At 41.1% G+C, this 13,047-nt stretch overlaps 1 protein-coding gene across 1 annotated transcript in view; it reads left to right on the top strand.

Moving 5' to 3' along the window:
• The window catches only part of LOC134341022 (sodium channel subunit beta-4-like), a 42,963-nt gene extending 31,510 nt beyond the window's left edge, over positions 1 to 11,453 (top strand). Inside the window, exon 5 of the mRNA XM_063038741.1 lies at positions 1,592 to 11,453. Coding sequence (XP_062894811.1) covers positions 1,592 to 1,679 — 88 coding nt within the window. The 3' untranslated portion in view covers positions 1,680 to 11,453. The remainder of the gene's footprint in view (positions 1 to 1,591) is intronic.
• Positions 11,454 to 13,047: the final 1,594 nt, after the last annotated feature.

Here is a 13,047-nt window from a genome sequence, read left to right as displayed (position 1 = left end):
TTCACAGCTTGCTAACAGACTTCTCTTTCTGAATATCAGCCACTACTCTGCATGTAATAATATTACTGTGGCATTTCTCATCCTTCAATATTCTTCACTATTGTCTCACTTTTGGATTCCCTGCTTCCATATTATGGTACACATTTTTTTTACCCTTTCTCACAAACACATTGATCTCAACCAGTTTGTCCTCATCCAGATAAACCAGGCTAAAATCTAATTTCATTTCCCACTGGCCTCTGGCCTGTGAACTTGTGGAACATCAGAATGCAAGGGTTTAACTTGGAAAGTCACCCAAGATAATCCACCCCAATGTCCTTCAATCTTTGCCCTCTGATCATTATAACCTTTTTTTTATTGTTTGTCCTCAGTTAACAATTACCTTAATCCCCTGATTTAGAGATGAGGGTATTATGAATTCAAGCCTTGCTCGGGAGAATTGAGCACGTAATACAGCCAAGCATTCCCATAGATTTACTGAGGGAATACTTCTCTGCCAGAACTGACCTTTACTGGTGAGACTTTAAACTAAGGACTCACTTGGATGTTAAAGATCCTTGTATTAACCAAAGAAAACCAGGGATTTCTTCCTTGGGGTCCTGGCTAGTATTAGATCATAAGACATAGAAGCAGAATTAGGCCATTCAGCCCATCAAGTCTGCTCCACCATTCCTTTATTGTTGATTTATTATCCCTCTCAACCCCATTCTTTTGCCTTCTCCCCCCCCCCCCCGTAGCCTTTGACACCCTTAATAATCAAGAACCTATCAACCTCTGCTTTAAATATACCCAATGACTTGGCCTCCACAGCCTCCTGTGGCAATGAATTCCACAGATTCACCACGCTCTGGCTAAGGAAATTCCTCCTCATCTCTGTTCTAAATGGACTTCGCTCTATACTGAGGCAGTGTCTTCTGTTCCTAAACTGCCCCCCCCCCCAACTATAGAAAACATCCTCTCCACATCCACTCTATCTAGGCCTTTCAATATTCGATAGGTTTCAATGAGATCCCCCCTCATTCTTCTAAACTCCAGCAAGTACAAACCCAAAGCCATCAAACTCTCCTCATACGTTAACCCTTTCATTCCCAGAATCATTCTCCTGAATCCCCTCTGGATCCTCTGGACCTTTTCCAATGCCAAAACGTCTTTTCTTATTGATTCCTCAAACCATGTCACTGAATAGTTATTCTGTCAACGGTAACTCTGCTTGTAGGACCTAGTTGTACTTCCCATCTTATAATAGCGACTGCATTTCAAAAGTAGTGGTAAAGCACTTCAGGATATCTTAAAGCCACAATAGCCAGGATATAAACACCACAAATCCTGACTCGTTAAATTGGAACTGGAATTTCCTGGATCAGCTTTTACTGTGCTGCTGTGACTTCTCCTTGAAAGAGATGGAAATTTACTTGCTCTGAAGTCATAGCAGCACTGCTGGTGGATGTTGGCTCTGAGGAAGTTTGGGGCTGATAGCTTTGAACTGATTGGTGAAGCAATTGCTTGTTTGTATCCGCACAAGTGAAGTGTTAACTGGACGAAGTCAGTGGGTCGGTGATTCTATTCATGCTGCTTGCTGTGGTTTCTCTAGGAAGGAGTGCCTGGTAAACTCCTGCGCCAACACTGAACATGGACATTACGGTTCCAAAGCTGACCTCAAAAGCCCATCAAAGGCGTGAAGATTGCACCAAATTTAACATCAGTGCTTAAAGACATGGGATGTGCCTATTAATACACTAGCGAGTACACACATTATAAGGTAACCCTACCACACTTGCAACAAGATGGAGGGAGGGGAGGAGGATACACAATTTACGCTGGAGATATATGGTGCCATCAGCATGAGATACCACAGAGATGGGGATACGTTCGTTCCTGACACATACTGAACTCCTCTCCCTTCTCAATCCTCAGTACTGTCATCTCAAACTCTCAGATATTAGGGCATGCAACTCATCTGCCTTGCAGCATGTATACGCTATTTGTACAGGGATTGACACCAGCTGTACAGCACCAGTCTTGTATCACTTGTGGCCTTTTACTTGATATGTTACTGTCATTTTAATTTCTTTCCTTTTTGGCTTAGTGTCCTCTAAAGTATGATCGGTGTACTTAATTACATGCACAACAGTCAGTCAGGAGCTAACTCCTGACTAACCTGAAATTGGACTGGACATCTTAAGGCTGTTGTGAACTCTGAGATGGATCTCTAATCTAATCTATCGCCAGTTCAAAATGCACACTATTGGAAAGAGTATGAACAAATGCCTTTTGTGAGGTACCAGGGGCTTCTGAAGCTAGATTATTATCCAAATTGGTTTCTAGGGAATTGGGAGTTGTCATTATGATACAGAAATAACTTCCCATTCCTTCTGTAATTTAACTGGAATTCATGTACATCAAGTAGTTGAATTGATCAGCCCAGGTGATCAGTAATTCCCATTGAGAGGCATCTCTGGTAGGCTGAGTAATCATTTGCAGGCAGCACAAGTAAGTCTGGCTTGGGAGGATCTACTCCCAGTTTGCTGCACGACTCTGCACTAGGGAATCAGGTACGTAACTCATTGTGGTAATTACATGAATCTGGAGGCAACAACCTTTCAAACTTTGCCTGATAATATTGTAGCAGCTGCATAGATTGACAATGTCATTTGGGACTTCATCCAACAAACTGACACAATAGCACATCACAACCACGTTATGGTCCTTATAACATGCTGAGCACTTCAATTATTCATGGACAGAATTCCTTCACTTGCCAGATCAGAATTTATTGCCCAACCCCAATTGCCCCTAAATTAACTATTTTACAGGATCATTTCAGTGAACAATTATAATTCAAAAATATTATCCAGAGTCAGACATAAGCAAGATTGGATAAGAATGAAAAAAAAAGTTAGTGAACTTTAAGACAATGGAACAGTTACATCATGGGACAAAGGCATTTGGCCCAAGAGGCTGACCTCATTTCATACAATCTCTCACTCCTGTCCCCCATAACTTGGATGTCAGTTGCATTACCTTTTGAAAGCAACAATTGAATCTATCTTCATCACTCTCTCAAGCGCCAAATTCCAATTTGCTGTGTGAAAAAAAATTGTTCTGATGTCTCTTCTTTTGCCATTTCAAGTGATTAAATCTGTTTTTTGACTGCCCATCAAAAAAAAACTATTTCTCTCAATCATCTTCCCCTCACCATTGATGATTTTGATGGGTTATTTAACAATTCAGTAATTTTGTGATCATTCTTACCATTAGAAATCTCTCATTCCAGGTCCATTTTTAATAATAGAACTAAATTTCAATTGTTGCAATGGTGGTGCTTCAACGTGCATTACTGTTTCTATGACTATGCTATTTTAACCCTAACTTTCTGCAAAATTGCCCATTCCTCACAGCTGGTCTGTACCTCAATAATATCCTTTCCTTTCTTCATATGATCCAATATCCTTGCCTAATGTAAAGCTTTAGAGTTTTTCAGTGGAGGCAGGGTTCCACATTGCTATAACGCTTGAAATAAAAAAGTACATCCTGATTTTATTTCTTAATGGCTAGTTCTATTTGTAATATTGTTCTGGCTTTTGCACACCTAATGAAATAGCTTTATTTATTTGTTGGTGGGATATCTCTGGCAAAGCCCCCATTGATCGTCCATCATTAATTGGCCCTGAACTAAGGAGGCAATCAAGAGTCAAACACATTAATGGATCTGGAATCATCTCTAGTCCAGATCAGGAAAGAATGGTGGCTTTCCTTCCCCGAAGAAGATTAGTGAATTAGTTATGTTTTTGCAACAATGCATAGGGACCCTGAATTTAAGTTCCCTAGCTGACCCATGGGATTTGAACTCTGAATCAATGGTCCAAAACTTGGGCTGCCAATCACACAGTTCAAGTACTACACTTGATTGTGCCATATCAACCCCCTTTGTCATTTTAAAGACATTGGTTACATCAGCCTTCCAAGATAAAGTCATAATAATGCAAGATTATCTCGTTACTGAATTCTTTATGGCCAGTATAATTTTGGTGAAAGTGCACTTCACCTATTTCCAAGACCAACATTGCACTACAAGGATATTTGTCCGATATCATGTATTAGATGCAAAGCTGTCCTCTCTTCAGACTCTATTCCCACTGAGATAAAGTCCTTCATTCCATAAACCTCTTTGATTATGTCTTGGATCCATCCACTTAAGACCATAAGATACAGGAGCAGAATAAGCCATTTGGTCTATCGAGTCTGCTCCACCATTCCATCATGGCTAATTTATTAATCCTCTCAATCCCATTCTCCTGCCTTCTCCCCATAATGCTTTATACCCTTACTAATCAAGAACCCATCAACCTCTGCTTTAAATATACCCAATGACTTGGTCTCCACAGCTGTCTGTGGCAATGAATTCCACAGATTCACCACCCTCTGGTAAAGAAACTCTTCCTCGTTTCTGTTCTAAATGGACATCTCTATTCTGAGGCTGCACCCTCTGATCCTAGACTCCCCCACTGTACAAACATTCTCTCCACAGCCACTCTATCTAGGGCTTTCGATATTCAATAGGTTTCAATGAGATCCCTCTCATTCTTCTAACCTCCAGCGAGTACAGGCCCAGAAACATCAAACACCCATACTCCTTTGATTTATTCCTATTCTTCTGGCCTAATTGATATTATCAATCTTATCCTTTCTTTCTCTCCCCCCCCCCGGAAAAAAAAATCAATTAATTACTTTGAATGCACAAAATTAATTTGTTTTATCAGAACTGAGGGGCAGGAAAATTATGTATTCTCTCACTGTCTCGAGGAGCATTCAATAAAATACTGGGAAAGTTGACTAATGGCTTCTAATGTGGAAAATTGCCACACCACTGCTTAATGACATCATAATCTTAATCTTACTAATTTAGTGCTAGATGTCGGTCTGGATTGATGAATTGCTGGTGTGGAAAAAAAAACCCATTTCCACCACCCTAGTCATTTTCATTACATTTGTATTTAATCTATAATGCAGCCTTCCAATGAAGCAGGAGTAGTTGTTTTTAGAATAAAGATTGCTACAGGATTGGGCATTCACTGCTGTACAGTCTGACTGTCTGGCAGTAGCAGTGCCTTGTCAGTTTATTCATTGACGCATCAGCATTGCTAACGCTGAGTAAAAGATATGCTCTTCAGTATTGGATAGATATTTGCAAATTGATATCATAGAAGGAAAGCGATTGACAAAAGGGTCAAAAATGACAGGAAGAATACAGCAACTACTTAGGGTTTGGAATTCATCGGAAAGGAAGCAAAGGAAGAGATTCAGTCATTGTGTTCAAAAGGGAACTGGTTAAATATCTGAAGGCAAAGAGTTTACAGAGGTTTGGGGAGAATCACTAATCAGCTCCTGAAGAACAGAACTGGTATGAATCCAATAGGCTGGGTAGCATGTTTCCATGTTGTAACCAGGCATGACTTGATGAAGCTGCAGGATGAGTTTCTGAAGGTGAATCTTTCCCAATCTTTTCAGTTTCTCTGGTGCCCAACACTCCTGGCTTTGATAAGTAAGCATACCACAATGATTACTACGATACAGAAACCATGTCCAGAGAAGGCTCTTAGGGAATACCTTGTCAGCTGGACACCTGAAATAAGCAAGCAAGCTCAAGGCAAAAGACTTATTAGTTATGGAATTGCTAAGTCAAAGACTTGACATTATTAATCTTTGAATTGTTAGGAGAATGTGGGATGCTATCAAAAGGGACTTCTGTATAGATGAACCAATGTGAATCAGGTGGTCTTCATCATTGAAATCTAACTTGTGTTCCAGACTTTTGACCAGAGAGGATCATCTCCTGGTCAAACCACCAATGAAATTCATAGTTCTGAACAACCCAAAAAAAAACAACACATACTATAAAACAATTAGTTTATTCATGCCAGGGTGGTTACATCGAGAGCAGATAATGATGCAACAGTTGAAAGTTCAGCTCACATGGGCATGTACCTAGGACAACTGAATTAATGATCCAGTTGTCCGGAAGTTTTCCCAGCTACTTCAACCAATTAAAACTCAAACTCCATGGTTGTCAGCCTATACAGAGTTAGTTACCAATTCGTGACATAGATACAGACTTTTAGCCCTGGGATCAGAAGGGTTAGTCATAGTCATACTTTATTGATCCCGGGGGAAATTGGTTTTTAGGAAGATGATGCTGGGGTGGGGAGGGGTATGGTCAAGTGCACAGTGTGTGGAAAACAGAACCTAACTGAAGATCTTCTGAATTTTACACACACTGGCTATCAGAGATGGTCACAGCGATCGTGACAATCAATGACCCTCTCTCTAGCAGGAATCCCCTGGCTGTAGCATTAGCTTCCTTAAACATAACAATGAACCACTTCCATAAACCATCAATTCAGATACAGCAACATCTGCGTGGTACAGAGGGTGTTTGAGAAATGCATTTCATTTGGTATACAATTGTATACAATTGATAGAATGCATCTCTAAGCATGGACAGAATGTTGAACATGCTAATGCATGGAATTATTGAAATAGTGGTACTGAAGCATTTACAGCAAGGCTAGATAATCATATTGGAGATGAGAATAAGAGAAAGTAGGGTGGGCGGTGCTTGCCTGGAGCATCGGCATAAAAGATGAGCAAATAGTTGTGAAACTGATGTAAAATGCAGGGAGTCTTGCATCTCCTCTGACAGCATGTCCAGTGATATTAAGCAAGAGATGATGCCACAAATGGTTGAAACAAACAGGAAATAGTGACCTGTAGAAATATTGGGAAATACTCCTCCTCATTATCCTTCTGCCTGATCATCCATTTGACCCTTGTCCCATGTTTAGGGCACAAATAGACAGGGGAAGAGAAAAAGCTACTGTTTGACATCACACTGGTTGTGACTGTCACTGGAGCCACACACTACTGTTTTTTTTTTAAAAACCAGACGCTTCTTGGAAATAATTCTTGCATTCAGCTTCCCAGTGATGAGAACATGACTTGTGTGCATTATCTGTGCCCTACACCAAGATTTACAGCACCAGATGTACAGCATTGTCAATTACCCTCCACACAGATCAGCAAAAGAGGTTCACTGCTGCTTTACCATTGCAAAGTGCATTAATAACTTGCAGTAAATGTATACTAAATGATTAGAACACTGGGAGACTTTGCATCCAGTTGCATGTCCAATGGTATTAATCAAAAAATAATGCTATTCAGAATGGCTCAGAATATAATATTAGTAGCTCCCTGCTTCTTCACTATGAATTTCAAAGGCAGTGCAGTGTGAAAGATTGCAAAATTCTATGTGTGTTTTGTCTCAGTTCTCTTTATATGATGTCAAGTTCTGGGAATTTTTATGACAAGATGTTAGGAACTGGTGATATCACTATGGACTGGAAGCTGAGCAATCAAGCTCTTCCTAGCAAAGGCTAGTTTCAGCAGTACAGCAAGCAAGAACTGAAGGATATCCCCCAACTACAACATTGGCACCTTCCAGTCTTCAAATGATCTACTCACAGGAGAAAAGTTTCAAGTCTGCAAAGAGCAGTACCTTTTCCATTCCCATTTCTCCATCTCCAGAAAACAAAGAGCTTTGACAATCAGGAAGTGACTTTCATTATTGTGATTGATAACTTAGGAGTTAGAAATAAAATTTACAAAATAGCCCATTCAATTATTGCTTCCTGTTAAAACAATGCATGAACTTTACCCCTCCATTCATGTCCCACCATTCTCGGCATTTTGTGACTAAAGATCTCACATTCAATCACTGACCACAGAGACTCAGCTCCATTGTGGGATGTGTCACCCCTCTCTGGTTGAATGCGTGTCTCATGTGACTTGAGCTTTATGCATGTTCTTACTCATGGCGATCTTCATGTAGATCACTGGACAATTGCTGAATAACATGTGATTCCAAACTGCCTCACAGTTAGCTGTTGTAGCAGCCTGCACCATCACTGGACTGGAAATTGTACACACTATACTGCCCAGCACACCAGGAGTGTGAGTAATTGCATAACATTGAACTCTGCACTTTGCAAGTTTGAACCCAATAGTGCATGATGACCATTTATGCAAGGATAACTGACCACATATAATCTTCTGTAGGAGTTATGGGTAGAGTCACTGGGAAGACATAACCATACCTCTCCCCAGTCTCCTTCAGACTGGCTAATCTGGCAGAAAAGGCCATCTCCATTCCACTCCCTGGAAACTTCACACAGATTCAGCCTGTGATTCTGAAGGAACTCCAGCTTGGCTACTGGCATGTTCCAGTTCTTATTTCCCTTCCTAAGCTCCAACTAAGCAACCCTCTCCCCAGCTGGGCAAACCTAGTGATAGTCTTTCATTATAACAGTGGCTAGCATTGCCTCCCATTGTATAGACCTTCACTCCTGGTGCAGCAGGGGTCAAAAGGCAAGGTCATAAGCACAAACCCTGAAGAAACAGCAATGTCCAAGTTCCTCCTCCAAAACGTGCAGGTGATGTAATGACACCAATTCATACTGTCATTCAGCATTTCATCAAGCAGTCCTTAAACCCAAATCCACAAACCACATTCTCCCAGAGTGTGATGCCCCTTGGATTTGGAACATTTTATTTGCCTTTTAGTTTAGGAATGAATGGGGAAGGGGTAGGAAAGGGACAGGGTATTATAGGATTACTGTCTACTAGATTAATGTCACAAATTGAGTACCAAAAGCCACCATGTTCTTATCAACAAATGTAATGATAGTAGACACCGTTTGGGTAGTTAGCATTCTAAAAAAGCATCTCTCAATACATTTAAATGGACTGCCCACTATTCATGACAGTATGATCACAGTGAGAAATATCAGCTAAATTCCAAATATGTTCCTCAAAAATATATCCTACTTCAACTGTTTTGATGATCACTGCCATCTTTGAGCTCACTATGTGAAAATATTGTTCAAATTTCACATCGACAATCCAGAAAGGTTTTCTTTCTGCATTTTTTTTTCTTTGCTTCATTGCCCTTTTCCGCTAGAGGAAAAATCTAGTCACACCCTCCCTTTCCAACAGCTGTCTATTCCTCTGCTATCCCTTTCCCCCAACTCCCTCTCTATACCCAATTCTTCCCTCTCCCCATCACTACTTTTCTCTCATATGCTGTTCTCTCCTCTTTCCTCTATTCCACTGTACCTTTAGATCTTTCTCTTCACCTTCCTCTTCCTACTTCTCTCTTCACTTCCTGCTGGTCTTTCTGTACGCCGTTATTTTCACATCCCAGCCCACCATGCCCATTGCCAATACTTGTAGAGAGTCAACCCTCCAGCAAGGACTGTGTTTAACTTCCATGAATGAGACACAAGCAGGAAAATAATAGCCTACCATTCAAAACTCCTTCTCCATTATTTAATCTTCCACTTACTAACTTTGACTTCACATTGGTGTAGCCACTAACAGTCTTCTGTGCTCTATTGCCCTCGTGGGGTGGGGGTGAGGGGGTACGAGGATGAGGATGAGGGTGTAAGGTGATATAGGTGTTGCAACCAGCTGGAAATCAATCCATGTCCTAATCTTGTCCTTAGCTTTTGCAGGGATTCAGTTTCGTTCATGCAACACAGAACCAAATATACATTCATTATGATTATCTGTATTATTCCTTGCAATATTGTAAACAGGAAGCATCTAAAGTATATAGCACTGCCTGATAAGCTGGCTAAACAATTTAGTCAAATGCAAATCAGTATGTCCAAACAGCAGCCCAACCTTACTGTTTTTAAGTTTACAATTTGAACGTGCTCTAGTTCATAAGATGCCTGCCCTCTTTGTGCATATCAGAGCAACTGATGAATCTTTGGCTCTCCACCAGGCACTATGCCCTGATGAAGCCCATTCCCCTGTCAGGTCGTGCAGCATGATCCAATTGAGAAGACTGGCTCAGGATAAACCAGAATTGGAGGCATGACACTCACTGAACCTTCGTGAAACATATCAGTTTCCAACTCAATCACAGAAACCTGGTCATTGACTAAGGCAGCACAAAAATCTCAATACAGAAAGCACTCTGGCAAAGATCGCGATGTCGCTGGGATCTGAAAAGAACAAGACTCAAATTAGATTTGAGTATAAAAGGTTGTAAACCAGGATTAAAGAGAAATCAATGTTCAAGTCATTGAAGAGACCTTTCATCCTCATCCACAAAGCCAATCAGTGAATAACTCAAGTGCCACTGGAGATGAACTCTTCTCATTGGAAACCATGAGGAATTTGTCAGCCACTATTATGGAGCAGTTGTAAATATTAGATGCTTCCTGGTATTGCTTAATAGCCACCTGAATGGTAGCCAGATTGTTAATGGAAGTGATGTAACTATTATGAGATCATCACTAGGGTGGTGTAATGCTGGTTAACTTAATCCAGTTCCTTTTGTGATGCACACAATTGACCTCGAGTCATGATTTGCCAAAGACCTCTGGCATGAAAAATAAAGGCAAGAATCTTTCCAAAATTCACAGTACCTGTAGCCTGCAATCTTGCTAAAGGAAATCTTCACCTCATCCTTTCTTCCCACATCAGAGAGGATCATAGTTAATCACTCCAATTTGAGGTCCTTTGGAATAACTGGGTGGAGTGTTGTCTGCATTGTTGGGCCCTGGAGCTATGGAAGGAGGCTTGAGATAGGGTGCCCCACTGGGTGCAGGGCAAACAGCAAGAGAAACAGTGACACTGCAATACCTCTCACCCTATAGTGCTCTTCACACATCGCAAGTAAAACAACGTTGAATGCGGCCAGTGTGAAATAAGATGGTGATACAGGTGTGAGGGGTGGTGGTGACGACATTCTACGGATAATGAGAGAAGAATTTGGTTTTCATTTTGCCCTCCCTCTAGAGCTGTCAGTCCGCAGAATGGGCAAGATTAGTGCCGGACATTAGCTTGCAGACCATCCCTTAGCCAACTGTTAGAGGGTAGGTCAGGTGGGGAAAGATGGATGTCACCAGTCAGGACAGGATGGGATTGATTTTATTGCGGTCAGAACTCTTTTGCAAAGTGAATTTGAGAAATGACAAATCAGTCTGTTGACTTTTAAACAATTAACACAGGCTGCATAGTTCACTGCACTTGAACACAATTGTCCGTACAGCTCAAAGCACAGCACACCATCACGTTGACATATCAAGAAGCCTGGTCAGCATCCCACCCTGCATCCGTACCTTGCAGACATGCATGCTGCTCTCTGGCACGTGCCACACTGCAGGAAGGAATGGTCTCATGTGATAAAAGGTAGCAGGCAGATAACTGACTCTCAAGCTCTTAACAAAATATGCATTGCCTTTTTGATTTAGATGCCAAATACAAACTATGCATGTGTTGCTAAAGTACAAGGATTAATATCCTGGATTGTATTTAATTTTGTATGCTGGTAATAGTTCTATTTTATACTGAAAACAAAATCAGTCACAAATTAAATAAAAACACTTCAACCTATCCTTTTGTACTTGAGTCACTCTTCAGTTAAATCACTGATGGAAGCATTGTTGAATTTACATACAAATGTCTGGGTAATAAACAATTTTGCCACAAGTCAGAAAATACACAAAAATCTATGATTGCCCAATATTGTGGTGAATGGCATCAAATATTGAAGACTGAAAAGAGGGGAAGCAGAAACCAGCTCTGCTCTTTGTAAGAGCAAACACATGCAAGACTTTCACCAACACAAGAGATTCTACAGATGCTGGAAATCCACAGCAGCACAAAATGCTAAAGGAACTTGGCAGGTCAGGCAGCATCTACAAAGAGAAGCAAATAGTTGACATTTTGGGCAAAGTCCCTTCATCAGTATTGGAAAGGAAGGGAGAAGATGCCAGAATTTTAAAAGGTGGAGTGGGGTGGGTGGGGAGGGGAGAAAGAAGAGGAAACGAGTACAAGCTGGCAGGTGATAGGTGAGGGGGTAGTGGGTGGATGGGAATAAAGTGAAGATAGGAGACGATAGATGGAAAAGATAAAGGGCTGATGGAGGAAGCTGATAGGAGTGAACAGCAGCCCATAGGGGAAGGGGAGGAGGGGAACAAGAGGTTATGGATGGATAGGTGAGAAGAGAAGGGGCAAGAGGGAAGCCAGAGTGAATAATAGAATGGAAAGGAAAAAAAGAGTGAAGGGGGAGTGGGGAGAAATTACCACAAATTAGAGAAAGCAACATTCATGTCATGAGGTTGGAGGCATACCAGATGGAGTATGAGATGTTCCTCATAGGTGTGGTGTGGTGTCAGACTTTTGAATTTAACATATCACAAATGCTCAAATCCATGTACCGGAGGCCAAACGTCAGCCATTCTTAACCTGCAGGTAGCCTATAATCAGCTGGAGAGTGCTTCAGAATTTTAAAGGAACTAAGGAACATTAAGATAGAAGAACCACAATGATCTTGCTGAATGGCAGAGCAATGAGGGGCCGAATGGCTTGCACCTGCTATCTATGATTTTCCTTTGATGGGTTGAATTTGGGGGTTGAACTGTGAGACACTGGAGGGAAGTGCTGTGGGATTCTTTGTGTCAACATGAGGGGGCTTCTCAGATGATAGTTTAAAAATATCCCCTGCATTCCACTCCCTACCCCACCAGGAGGCACCAGTCTTACTATTTTGTATTCAACATTTTAGAAGCCATTTGAGCACAACCTTTGACTTAGGAACACAAACTGAATCAAGTCTGGAACATTACCACCAAAGCATGACAGCAAAGTAGCATAACAATTAATGCAGCACTTTACAGCATTAGCTTTAACATTGGGGTTTGATTCCTGCTACTGTAAGGAGCTTGTACATTCTCCCTGTTAAAGCATGGGTTTCCTCCTGCATTTCAGAGTATGGTTAGTTGGCAAGTTGTGTGCATGCAATGTTGGTGACATTTCAGGGCTGCCCAGCACAACCCTCACTGATTTGCTTTAATGCATATAATATCACTATGTTTTAATGTACATGTGACAAAAAAAAAGCTAATTTTAACCTCCATTCATTCGGTCACTTCTTCTTAATGACAATGTTGAGGAATGTTGTTAGCATTCAGGAAGAGT

This window comes from Mobula hypostoma, chromosome X2 (assembly GCF_963921235.1).
Source record: "Mobula hypostoma chromosome X2, sMobHyp1.1, whole genome shotgun sequence".
NCBI classification, from domain to species: domain Eukaryota; kingdom Metazoa; phylum Chordata; class Chondrichthyes; order Myliobatiformes; family Myliobatidae; genus Mobula; species Mobula hypostoma.
This window is presented reverse-complemented; position numbering and strand designations above follow the sequence as displayed.